This window comes from Lissotriton vulgaris, chromosome 3_1 (genome assembly GCF_964263255.1).
Source record: "Lissotriton vulgaris chromosome 3_1, aLisVul1.2, whole genome shotgun sequence".
In the NCBI taxonomy this organism is placed as follows: Eukaryota; Metazoa; Chordata; class Amphibia; order Caudata; family Salamandridae; genus Lissotriton; species Lissotriton vulgaris.
Window position 1 is genome coordinate 1,563,730,866 of NC_141689.1, and position 13,894 is coordinate 1,563,744,759.

The 13,894-nt window shown below is 45.2% G+C and overlaps 1 protein-coding gene across 1 annotated transcript in view; it reads left to right on the top strand.

Moving 5' to 3' along the window:
* Nucleotides 1-13,894, top strand: part of SMC2 (structural maintenance of chromosomes 2) — a 380,518-nt gene that overhangs the window by 170,759 nt on the left and 195,865 nt on the right. Inside the window, exon 16 of the mRNA XM_086962048.1 lies at nt 478-613. Coding sequence (XP_086818174.1) covers nt 478-613 — 136 coding nt within the window. The remainder of the gene's footprint in view (nt 1-477; nt 614-13,894) is intronic.

Consider the following 13,894-nt stretch of genomic DNA (forward strand, 5'->3'; position numbering starts at 1 on the left):
CTTCAGGCCAGATGTCAAGACTCCACTTGCTTTCTGTAAGCACTGTTCTTGTAGTTCATTCTGTCTCCCAATTTGGCATGGCCAAACGATAAAACAGAAGTGGCTGGATTTCTTACTGGGGGCCAAACTCTGCCTCCCTACTGTAAATCAAACTTGGGAATCATCCATTTGTAACTCCTTTAATTTAGACCTCTGTTATACAATTCAGCCTCCATCCTCTTAGCTCTACACTTACCGTAGTAAATTGTGCATGGTTAGAAGGGTCTGAGCTAAAAGAGGCGCGGTAGTTTGATGGGTGTAGGGCCTGGCAGGGAATGGAGCCACCCAATGTTTCTTTGCATTTACCCTACTCTCTGTACACTCTAGTAATATTGCTCTGGTATGACTGGGTCTACAGGACAGATATTACAGTAGGTGTCACAGTATTGCTTACAACTGTGCCATAATGGTCTCCGTTTGTTCCTTTACTTTGCTTAGGTGCTCGTTCACAGACTGCATCGGTGCTGTCCAAACTTCAAGAGTTGAAAGATGTTCAAGAGGAGCTAAAAACCAAAGAAACGGAACTGCAGGCTTTAGAAAAGGACCTGAGCAGTCTTAAAAACACAGTGGAAAAGTAAGTACCTGACAGTAGTTTTACATTTAATTTTCAAAGTTTCGAAGGAAGGAGCCTTAAAAGTATGAGAAGATATTGATTTTAGTTTAGTTTAAAGGAGTTTGTAAAGCGCCTGGTGACGCCTCCCGGCGTGTCCCCGCGCTGTGGAGAGAGCATTTTTATGAGGAGAGAGAGGAGTACCATTATGAAGTAAATAGAAAGGTTTTCAGCTTCTTTCTAAAAGAGGCCTCATTGGTCTCTAGCCTAGTGTCCGTGGGTAGGAGGTTCCAGTGCATGGCCGCTAGAGAGCGGAAGGACCTGCCTCCCATTCTGGCTTTTTTGGGGCGAGCAGTTCTGAGCAAGCCCATTCCTTTAGATCTGAGGGATCTGTTAGGTTCGTACAAGGATGCCAGATCCGACATATAGGCCGGCGCTCTTTGGTGGATTATCCTATGGCACCATAGTAGAGCTTTAAAAACAATCCTCTTGCTAATGGGTAGCCAGTGAAGAACTGCCAGAGAGGGTCGCGAGGGGGCTCTACGGGGAAGCCTTAACACTAGGCGTGCTGCAGAATTTTGTAGAACCTGTAATTTCTTGATGTTTTTAGCCGATGTACCCAGGAGCAGCACATTCCCGTAATCAATACTGGAAGTAATTAGTGCCTGCGTCATGGTGCGTCTGGAGTTCAGAGGCAGCAAGTCAAGGGTGCGATTGAGCGTTTTCATCACTCCAAAACATTTGCCTACTGTTTTCTTAATGTGGCTATCAAAAGTCAACTTATTGTCTACCCAGACACCTAGATTCTTCGCTTCCCGATTAGGAGGGGGCAAAGGACCCAAGCAGCTGGGCCACCATTCTTTTGTCCATTTGGCCTCATTTCCTCCAATTATAAGAACCTCCGTTTTAGTTCCATTTAGTTTTAGACAGTGCTCTGTCATCCAAGTGGCAAGCTTACTCATACAAGCATTGAAGTTATCAGCCTCCATGGAAGGGGCTTGAGACAGAGATATAAGAAGTTGCGTATCGTCGGCGTAAGAGACAAGCTCTACGCCGAACGATTGCACCACTTCTGCCAGGGGGGCCATGTATAGATTGAACAGGGTGGGACTCAGGGCAGAGCCCTGAGGTACCCCCTGTTCAAGCAACACGCTGTCAGAGAGGAAAGTCTCTCTTTGGACTTGAAAGCTCCTGTTAATCAGAAAGGCTTTCAGCCATCCCAGTGCCTTGTTGGTGACTCCAGCTCTGTTTAGACACTGTAGCAAGATGGAATGTGCTACAGTGTCAAACTCACCACCCCTTGTTGTAAATACAGTGTCAAACGCGGCACTGAGATCCAGCATGATGAGAGCCATGGTCTTACCCTCGTCCGCTCCTTCTCGTAAGGTTTCAGTAGCCCTCAAGAGAGCTGTCTCAGTGGAAAAATTAGATCTGAAACCCGACTGGGACCTATGAAAAACATTATGGGTTTCTAGATGTTCCATAAGTTGAATGTTAGCAATTTTCTCAGCTAGCTTTGCAAGGTAAGGTAGCAAGGATATTGGGCGAAGGTTTTCCAGTATGTCTTGACTTATGTTCGGCTTTTTTTTGATCGGTAACACTACTGCCCGTTTCCATTCCACCGGCAAGCAAGCTGTGGAGAAGGAGACTTGAAGAAGATGTCTGAAGTGAGGTTCTAGTGCAGGGAAAGCTTCAGCTAGAATTTTAGGAGGCGCAGGGTCTCGAGGAGATCCTGATTTGATTTTGTTGCACATTTTAGCCAGAGCTTCATGAGGGGGAACTTCGAAAGATCTTAGGCACTCTGGTGTATTTATAAGATTATCATTTTCAATAAATTCCGTAGCCGACTTTATATTATTGGAAAAGCTGGCATAGATTTTAGTAATTTTTCCTGAAAAGTACTGGGCAATTTTGTCACAAGTTTCCACAGAATCGTTTTGGGCAGAAGTAGTCACATCCACTATGGAGATTTCTTTGTATATTTGATACAGTTCCTTAGAGGAGTTTTCTGCTTCCATGATGCGGGTATGATAATGTGCTGCCTTAGACAGACGTATGGTTTTGTTGTATAATCTTTGCGCTGTTTTATACTGCGTTTTAATTTCTGGGCAAAAGTTCTGGCGCCATGCTCTTTCCAGTTTTTTACATGCCGACTTCATGGTCTGCAGTTCTTGACTGAACCAGGGAGCAGCTTTTTTGGTTCTCCTGGCATTGGTCGTGGTGCGAATGGGGGCAGTAATGTCAAGGGCCTTAGTGACGAAATTATGTATGTACCTATTAGCTGATTCGCAATCATCCCCTTTAGGAGGGCCTTCATCCTGGACAATTTTAATGAAAGATTCTATAGAAAAGTTCTTCCATTTTCTGCGTTTATAACATAGAATCGAGCATTTTCGACATCAATCTCTATCTAGTTGAATCGTTATGGGGATGATGTAGTGATCCGACCAGGGTATGGGTTGAGGATCTGAGGTATGAACTCCCTTCCAGTTGCCAAAAATGGGGTCTAGTAAATGTCCTAATTGATGTGACGGTTCTTTATTCTTTAGTTCGAGCTGTACCGAAAGAAGCTCAGCTCGAATATCAGTTGCGTCAGTATCTGAGGGGTCTTCAAAATGGGCATTAAGATCTCCTAGCACTAATAGGCGAGATTTCCTTAGTGCTAAGTGAGTTATGGCTTCCATCAGGGTAGAAGTGAAGTCAAATAGCCTACCAGGTGGTCGATATATCAGAATGCCTGATATGGAGTGATTGGGACCGGTGTTAATCGTGAAGGAACCAGCTTCACTATGGTCAACCTGTATATGAGATAGGGAACATACTAGAGGGGCTTTCGTAGCTATGGCGATGCCACCCCCTCTGCCGTCTTTCCTATCCAGTCTGGAGAGGGAGTAACCATGGGGCAGGGCCTGGATAATGTCAGGGTCTGAATAGTCATCCAGCCAAGTTTCCGTCAGGAATAAGATGTTAAGGTTTTGGTCCTCAAGTAAGTGAAAGATTTCTATAGCGTGCTTACGTAAGGATCTACAGTTAAGTAAGGCTGCTTTGATAGCGTGACCCGTGCTAGTGGCTGGGACGTGAGTTATGGGTCCAAAACTGCACATAGTGCATTTGTTTAACGACAGGGCATGCATGGAGTGTTTACAAGCTGCAAGCGTGTCAGGTTGGAGTGCAAGCAATTCCTGTCTGCCATACCTTATGGTGGTTACAGTAGAAGAGCCAGGGTTTGTGGCCCCGCGCCCCGTCCGGCCGCGGACGGGCGCAGACGGGCTAGACTTTGGCTCGACTTCGGCGCGCTTCCGGCGCGCCCGCTGCACGCGTCCGCTGCGCGGTCGCTGCCCTAAGCACATTTGTAGTGATGGGAGGGGTCGCTAGAGCGCTGACCTGTGCTCCCTGAGCCCGGAAGTGTAAGGCTCCTCCTCGCCCTCCGCATCAAACGCCCATGATTGGACGCGGCGGACCGGGGCGGGAGTGGGAGAAAACAAACTGAGCAGGTGAGGAGAATACCAGAATTAAAGTAAGTTATCCGCTAACCCACACTGAACGTTTTAAAAGATAGCCTCAATCGCTACATAAAAACATTCGCTGTAACAGCGCGAGCAGTGCAGTGAAATACAGTTTTTAAAAAAGCACGAAGTGAATGGAGGCTGCCTCTGCCACCGGCAACACTCTTCTTCTCTTCTCCTGATGTAGTACATTACAAAATCTTTGGAACTTAGAAAATATTCTAGGAAAATTACCTGTTTCAGCCTTTCTTCAGGTCCGGGTTTGTCTACGGAAATCAGACAATGAAGCAATATATGTATTAATTATTTACAAGACAGACAGGTTTTTGTGCCAAGGGGAAGGGGGGCTAGGGGATGAGGCAAGATGCTCCTCAAAGGAACATCCTGAGCTGTCGAAACTGTTGAACTTTCAGCACAAGGTGATGACAAAAAGAGCAGTCGTTAACAGCAATGGCTGTTCGAAACGTGGCAGAGTTGGGTTTAAATACCTATGCGAATTCTACAAAGTAAATGAGTGAAGTAAGAAAACGGACTGCTCCGACCTTTTGTGCTACTTGGAAAAAATGCTAAAAAGGAACTACATAGTGTAGTATAGAGCCTGTACTGGCTAAAAAGCCATAGGCTTTTTAGGGTCACTCATGATTCATTGTGTGGCAGCAGGCCTCACCCTTGGGGGTATAGTCGAGGGGCTTTGACGCATTCCAGACAACTTTGGAAATATAGTGACAAGTGCATTAACTCATCAAAATGTCAGAAATAAGTGGGTTCAAACCAGTGAACATTATAGGCATTAAAAACCCATTTATGCGTTATTTGGCTTATTCCTTTATAAAATGTGTATAGCATCTTCCTTTATTTCTACATTACATTACACTTCATTCCATTTTTCATGGTGATCCATTTATGCAGATTGTCAGTCATACCATATGTCATTGATAACCCTCTGGAAATCGTAGGCTGACACCAACTTACCACCTCATATTAGGAAGTCAGGCAGACAGTAAAGCACGTACCTCTCTTTGGTGGCTTGATTATGGTGCGACTAAAGTAAATACCAGTCCTGTGAGACTACAGGATTATCATTTTTAGTGGGTTACAAAGTTCCTTTCCCTCATGCATAAGCACGCAAATCCACAATATGTGCGTGTGTATATGTATATATTACTACATGCTAATACAGAGGTCTTGCTACAGCACTCAGGTGCTGTGCACTCGCTAGAAATTGTTTTAAACTGTTCTGATTTTTAAAAAACTGTATGATGCTATTTTTTTTAAATATAATTGTGTTTGAATTGGGTTTGGCGAAATACGAGGGGCACGAGCTTCCTCTCCACCACTTCCGCTTTCCCGTTGTGTTCTAATGGTTGTGAGGGTAGTCGGCTGGCCTGATTGACGGGGTGGGGCGAAACATGCAAGTTGCACATACCTGCATGCTGGAGCGGTCGCGCAGCGGGCTCGCTAAGGCAAGCATGTCTGCGCCCGAACGGTCCAAGGGGCCAGGGCCCCTGAACAAATTTTTACATACTAAAGTGCTGAAATGCGTGCTCTGCGTTATAGTACATCTTACCTGGAGCCGCAGATTAGGAGCCGGCTCTCAGTAGAAGATATTCTAACGACACATTTGAGTGAGGATATAAGGATTACTATCCTCCATACCTGTAAAATCAATAATTCCACCCAGAACAAACTTTTGAATGTGATGATGCTTAATACGCGGTTACTTCAGAAGCACTGCCTGGAAATATTCACCCTACTACAAAATGACTCGCCTGACATCCTGGCAATTTCTGAAACCTGGCTTGATGATAACTCTGGCCCTAACATAGTTGCAGCATTGCCCGAAAGCTATGATGCCTTATGGCACAATAGACCTGATGGGAAAAGAGGTGGGGGAGTGGCAATTCTCTATAAAAAAAAAAGAGTTGACAAAAGAGAAATTAACAGGAGAAAACCCTGATGGAGCGAACATTCTAATAGCTAAAGCTTATACAGATACCATGAGTATGGCAGTGGTGGTAGTATACCGACCCCCGAGAACTCCTCCCAAGTTTATTGACCATTTCACTGAAATTGTCACTAACCTATGCTCACGGTTTAAACAGCTCTTGGTGGTAGGGGATTTTAACTTTCATTGGGACCAACTACCTAGAGAAGTACAAGCCCCACAGTTGGATGAAATAATGACCACATTAGGATTGCACCAGGGGGTAGGCATCCCACCCATGAGAAAGATCACACATTAGACCTGGTCTGGTCTACTCAGTCACTGGTTAACCTGGTAGAGACATCCTGGTGTGGATAGTCCGATCATTATCTCATCAGTTTCCCAATAACACTTACCAGTTGGTCCCCCCGTCCCCCACTCAGATGGAAAATGGTGCGGAGTTGGATTAAGATTGAGGCTAATAGTTTGGGTGAAACTGTATGAGCAATGTCTCCCAGGCAAACATGGTCCGAGGATCCGGAAGTTAGGTGAGATTCTATTTGCAGTCAAGTGACTACGGCCATTAATATATTGGCACCAACCCGCAGAATAAAAACTGGAAATAAGGGGAAGGGCACCCCCTGGTTCACTGAAGAACTCGGGGTTGAGCGGACCCTCTGCCAATATGAAAGACTGTGGCGAAAAACCTACGAGCCACAGACATTTCTGGAATATAGGCTTAATCTTAGCAGTTACAAAAAAGCTATCCTTAAACGAAAGGCCGAATTCTATGAATCCAGGATCCTGGCCGCTGATAATAAACAAAAAGAAACTTTTAAAATTTTAAAAGAGCTCAGCCAAAAGGAAATGCAAGAAGCCCCCACCAGTCGGAAATTATGTAATAAGTTCCTGACGTTTTTTTCTGACAAAGTTAAGGGCATCTTAATTGACATTCATAATACTCCTATCAATCCACACGTTCTGGTAAGGGCAAAATCACACAAGAATATAATGGAATCTATCACTATCTTCCCTAAAATGTACCAAGACTCTGCTTCATATTGCATCAAAGATTAAGTCTGGTTCACCGGCGGATCCCTGCCCCCCTAAAATTTTCAAACAAGCCCTGCCAGCGATTGAGGCAAGGAAGCTAGAGTAATTTCATTACTCAAAAAAGTGGGAGCTGATACCACCATCATGAAAAACTTTAGACCTATCTCCCAACTTCCCTTTATTGCCAAAATCCTTGAACAACATGTTCTTAAAACTTTATCAGGATTCATGGACGACCATCATCTACTAAGGGACAGGCAGGCTGGATACCGAGCCCACCATAGCACGGAGCTAGTGATGCTGTCCGCACTGGATGAAATCAGGTTCACAGCGGATCAAAAAAAGCTGTGTGCCTTGGTCCTTTTAGACCTGTCGGCCGCGTTTGACACGGTCAACTATGATCAACTTCTGACTAGAGTTCAGGACATAGGCATTGATGGGACGTTTCATCATTGAATTGCTTCCTTCCTGACGGACCGCACCCAAGTAATTCAGATGGGTGGTTGCATGTCCGACAGAGGTTCTATAACCTGTTGAGTTCCCCAAGGGTCCGCGCTATCACCACTGTTTAATATTTACTTGCGCCCTTTGGTGATGGACCTGGCCCGGATGGACTGTCAAGTGTTTAACTACGCTGACTACACCCAAATTATTCTACAAATCGAAAATACCCCCAAGCCTATGCACGTGTAAAAGATATTTTGAGATTTGTAGTGAGTTGTATGACTCAACTCATTAAAGGTCAACCCAGATTAAACTGAGGTGCTGGCTATCACTACGAATAATAACCCATGGTCCTTTCAATTTTGGCCACAGGAGCTGGGAGACTCAGTCTCCAGCACCAGTGGTAAAAAGCCTGGGTATAAAAATTGATGCTAATCTTTCCTTGTATAATCAAGTTTCCACCATCTTTGGGACATTTGTGGGCCTATTCAGGCAGTTGAGGAAACTTTCACCTATCCTCTTGTTTTCCACCATGCGTACAGTAGTGACAGCCATGATCTTGTCTCGGTTAGACTACCGGACAACCTGTTGAACAAACTTCAGGTGGTAATGAACGACGCAGCTAGGCTGATTTTTAAACTCCCTAGATATACAAGAGCTCCCCCCTACTGCAAAAACTTCATTGGCTCCCCATAAAGCAAAGGACCAAATTTAAGGGACTTTGTATCGCCCACAAGGCTCAATATGGACAAGCCCCAAGGTACATCAAAGAGCGCTTTGTGAAGTATGTGCCAAGCCGCTCTTTAAGATCCACCACAGGGAACCAACTTTCCTGCCCGCGGTAATACCTCCAGAAAAAAGGAGGGCGCGCCTTTTCAGTCTGTATTCCACAATTGTGCAACAGACTCCCACTCCATCTTCAATCTGAGAAGGTCCTCCTACCATTTAGGAAAAATTTGAAGACCCTCCTTTTCATTGAAGCCTGGACTTAATTTCACTCAGTTAGGGACCACACTTATCCGGGGGTGCAGTAGCTTTCCTCTCACAGCGATTAGAGACCTGTCTGTATTAAGCGCTCTATAAATTGCAACTAACAATAACTACAAACTATAAAAATAAATACAATGGTTATAATTTAATATGCCAGTAGACCATATATGAAAAAGAATTGCTACTTATTGGGTGGTATTTAGATTTACTTAAATCAAAGTATCTAGTGAATCCAGCCTTCAGTGACACCTCCACCCTTTATAACCTCTAGCTAAACTTGTGGATAGTAACGTTGTACTGTGCTTCGAGAAGGTTGCATCTTGGCTCTGTTATGTCACCTTGAGCTGTGAAAAGTGTGTATACGCCAGCCTGTGCCCTTCATCTAATTTGTCAGTAGCATTCAGCTTGGTCCAGGCTCCCAAGAAAAGTTAAAGATGTATCTCCTCAAAGATCCCTTTGCATCCAATGTAAATAGTATTTTTCAATTACTATGAAACGGCTAGACTTAATGAATAATTATATCAATTGCAAGAATTGGCATATATGTTCTATTGCATATTTGCTGAAATCTGCCACATATAATTAATATTGATGCATGTTATATAAGCAGTAGATACCTCTATCAACCTATAATAAAGTGACTAATTTGTAAATTAAACATGTTTATAAATGAACACTGTGCGCACACAAAATAAAGAAATGAGAACATTTCTGTGAGTGGAAGGTATGCCTGAAAATAAGAAACATACAACAGCCCGGAGCCAAAGTTAAAGATCCAAGACATGCATCCAAGACCCATCTGATGAAGAGATGGCTAACAAGCACAAGATGGGGAAAAGTCATACAATATGCCTTGTCCCGCCTATGTGCTCTACAGTCAGTGGTATACGCTTTACAATGCACACATCAAAGTGCTGTGACTATAGTTCTCTTGTACGGGATTTCCGTGTATAGTCATAATCATGTGAACAGTCCCGCCCATGTGCGTGGACCCCGGAGCACTTCATTAGATATATCTTCTTGTGTTGTCATCTGCCTTTCTTCAAGAAGGCCTGCATAGACACTTAAGAGATAAAAAAACAATAATGCAGCCTAACCAACTAGGCTACACTGGCCATTACTTCATCTTGAAGTGAAAAAAGATAGCCAGTTTAACTTTTAAATTTAGCAATTTGCTGAGTTTTACACATAGAAAACTCCCCTTCATAAAACTCCTTTTTAGGTCTCGCCTACGGCATTGCTTTAGCAATGCTTGTTTGGCGAGATTATAGTAAGGTTTTCAAAAGTCTACCCAAACTGCGGATCAGGTACAGTGCATGTGAGCCAGGCGCGTGCACATCACCAGCCACATCGCACACCATTTGTCTGAGCCTCTGCATCAGACTTCAAAGGAATCCGCCCAGCCCCACACCCCTCCATACCATCACCGCTGGACTCGAGCTTTCACTTGCTCCCTTTCTCCACCAACCCAGCATGACTGTCATACTGCCCCCACCTCACACCTCCACCCACCATCACCGCTGGTTTAAAAAGTAGGCTCCTTTCAGCATTTTATTTATTGACATTTTTGTGCTTGTACGTTTGAAACCCAAGTATGGAGTTTCCCAATCCGTCTTTCCAGAACGCATGCCTTCATTTCACCGACCACCTCCCGCCCGTCGTTCTAACTGTTATTCATATGTTCACACTGTGATTTACGATTTTTTAAATTTACTTTAAATGTTTTGTTTGTGGCGCTCGTGTTTTCAGTAGCTAATAAAGAAAGTTGCTCACATTTCTTCTTTCATCTCCAACCTTCCACTTCTCCGTGTTGCTGCATTCCTTCGCCTCCCTGCTGCTCACGCACCACGCAATGCCGAGAGCTTGTTTCTCCCGTCCATTATTCGCCCCCTCCCGCTGTTCACTGTTGCTCGAACTTGCTTTACTGCCCAAACCTTTCCTCTCCCCACCCCTCCTCCATCTTCATCCACTTCCTTTGCTGCCCCCGCCCCACACCCCTCCATACCGTTACCACTGGAGTCGTGCTTTCACTCACTCCCTTTCTCCTCCCACCCAGCATGTCTGTCTTCCTGCCCCCGCCCCACACCTCTCCCCACAGTCACTGCTGGTTTAAAAAGTAGGTTCCTTTCAGCGTTTTATTTGACATTGTTGTGCTTGTACGTTTGAAACCCAAGTATGGAGTTTCCCTATCCGTCTTGCCAAAATGCATGCCTTCATTTCACTGACCACCTCCCGCCCGTCGTTCTAACTGTTATTCATATGTTCACACTGTGATTTACGATTTTTTTAAATTTACTTGAAATGTGTTTGTGGCGCTCGTGTTTTCAGTAGCTAATAAAGAAAGTTGCTCACATTTCTTCTTTCATCTCCAACCTTCCACTTCTCCGTGTTGCTGCCTTCCTTCGCCTCCCTGCTGCTCACGCACCACGCAATGCCGAGAGCTTGTTTCTCCCGTCCCCTATTCGCCTCCTCCCGCTGTTCACTGTTGATAGAACTTGCTTTACTGCCCAAGCCTTTCATCTCCCTACCCCTCCTCCATCTTCAACCACTTCCTTTGCCACTGTTTCCTGAGCGGTTCGCTTGTTTTGGTTGGTGTCTCTTGGCGTTTATGTCTGACTAAATCTATAGGTCTCCTGTTCAATATAACTTTCTGCATCACTGGCTAGCCGGCAATCTTCATACCTGGCTTCTTGATGTGATGGTAAGCTTTGCCTGGGGAATGAGAACCCTTCATTTAGGCGCAGGGTATCCTCGACTGTAATGTTCAAGGCTACAAAGTATTAGGTGGCAAGTGTCCTTTTCTATACTGTACTGTCTAAGGCTGCAACATATCTGTGTTTGTGTTGAGACTAATATTAGTTCACTTTCCTATCTTTGATCCTTAATTTTGATATCGTTTGCCAACTGTTCCTGTTTCAATGAGTGTGTGCGCTCAACTGAAACACTTGTAAGGGGTGCCCTATTGTAAACAGTGCGGTGATTACTAAAGAAAGATCGCATCCGTTCAGTATGTTGTGAAACAGATCATCATATGTTTAAGTCCTGCATGCTTGTTTTTTGTGGTTGCTGTAGTTTAAGTCAGTTTTGTCGAAGAAGGTGTATATGTGCACTTTCTCTGCCACAAAAATGGATAACCTAGCTTGAGCAGCAGCAATCTGCTTTGGACTAAAGTCCTAGCACTAACTTTTTTCAGCAAATACTCCAAATTACAGTAGAGCATTCTTATGTTCTCTGCATGTCGTTTGGTTATTTTTGCTGAGATATTTGGTTGTGGTTCAAGACGTAGTATGTGCGTGTGGGCAGCTGCAATGATGATGCTATGGGTACCACTTTGTCATGATAGCTCTGTCTCCAGAATTCTTTCTGAAGCCATTTTCATGCATAAACGGGGAGGTACCATCTTGCAGTGTAAATACTTCCTTCAGTGACATGCTCCCCCTTCCTTTGACATTCTGACTCTGCAGTGATAAGCCTTTTCCATTTGGGGCTCAGCAGGAGCTTACATTTTTCTGATACTCTTCAATAACATAGAGAGTATTGAGCCAAAGCTGAACTCTGGGGGAAACAACAAGGCACTTCTCCCTCTGTCAGAGCCTCCCTCTTGTTTGTTTCCATCTACTTTTCCCCTTTTTCCTACGCCTCTTCATCCTCAATTCACTGCCCCCTCCTCTGCTTCCTGACGCTTCCATCACTACCTGTTTCATCTGCCCTCTTTCAACTTTTTGTTTTTCCTCTTTTGCCTACTATGGACATCATCTACCGCCTTGCTCTCTTTTTGTCATAGAATAGATAAATGGTGTAGTGAAATCCCAAAATAAAGTGCCACTGTGAAGTATTTGTACAATGTTTTGTACAATAATTTCTTTGACGTTTGTTGTTTTTCGCATGCTCCTAGTGTTTGTTTACCAATCTTTAAAATCGAGCCACAGTAGCAAATAACTTACACACACACGCACAAACACACAACACCACTCACAATCCAAAACACACAACACACACACAACTCAAAAGACAAACACAAACCCACATACACACACCACACACACACACACCACACACACACACACCACACACACACACACCACACACACACCCCTCACACACACCCCTCACACACACACCCCTCACACACACCCCTCACACACACCCCTCACACACACCCCTCACACACACCCCTCACACACACCCCCCTCACACACACACCCCTCACACACACACCCCTCACACACACCCCTCACACACACCCCCCACACACCCCCCACACACACACCCCCCACACACACAACCCCCCCCACACACACACAACCCCCCCCACACACACACACCACAGCACACACAACAAAAACACACAGAACAGCACACACGAAACACACACAATGTCACACAAACCACCACACACAACCCCCCCACACACCCCCACACACAACACCACAAACACAACCCACAAAACCACTCGCACACAACACATACAACACATACACACACAACACATACACACACAACACATACACACACAACACATACACACACAACACATACACACACAACACATACACACACAACACATACACACACAACCCCACACACACAACCCCACACACACAACCCCACACACACAACCCCACACACCCAGCCCCACACACCCAGCCCCACACACCCAGCCCCACACACCCAGCCCCACACACCCAGCCCCACACACCCAGCCCCACACACCCAGCCCCACACACCCAGCCCCACACACCCAGCCCCACACACCCAGCCCCACACACCCAGCCCCACACACCCAGCCCCACACACCCAGCCCCACACACCCAGCCCCACACACACCCAACCACACACACCACCCCCCCCACCACACACACACACACCAACCACCACACACACCACGCACACACCACATACACCGCACCCCCCACACCCCCCCCCACACAACACAGTCCACAAAAAAAGCCCACACACAAAACACCAAACACAACTCAAAACACACACACCACACAAACCCAACTCACAACACACATCACACACACAACCCCCCACACACACAACCCCCCCCCCCCACACACACACAACACCACACACATTGCATTAGAAATGCTATAGGTGTCACATTTGCAAAAGTATTAACTTTTGACATTGTAAAAGACAAAGATATTATTGTCAGTAATTTCAAAAACACATAAATAAAATATTTGACATTTACAATACCAATAGCTCAAACTTTCCAAATGCGAGACCTATTACATTGCAAATGCTTGTTTCATGATCGAGATAAAAAGGATTGGACGGAGAAGACCGCATAGGCTGCCATTATGTGTCTGCAAATGGATACCGTGCCTTTAAGAGTCTCCAAAGACCCCCCGGTATCCCACGATGCACTGCCAGAGGCAG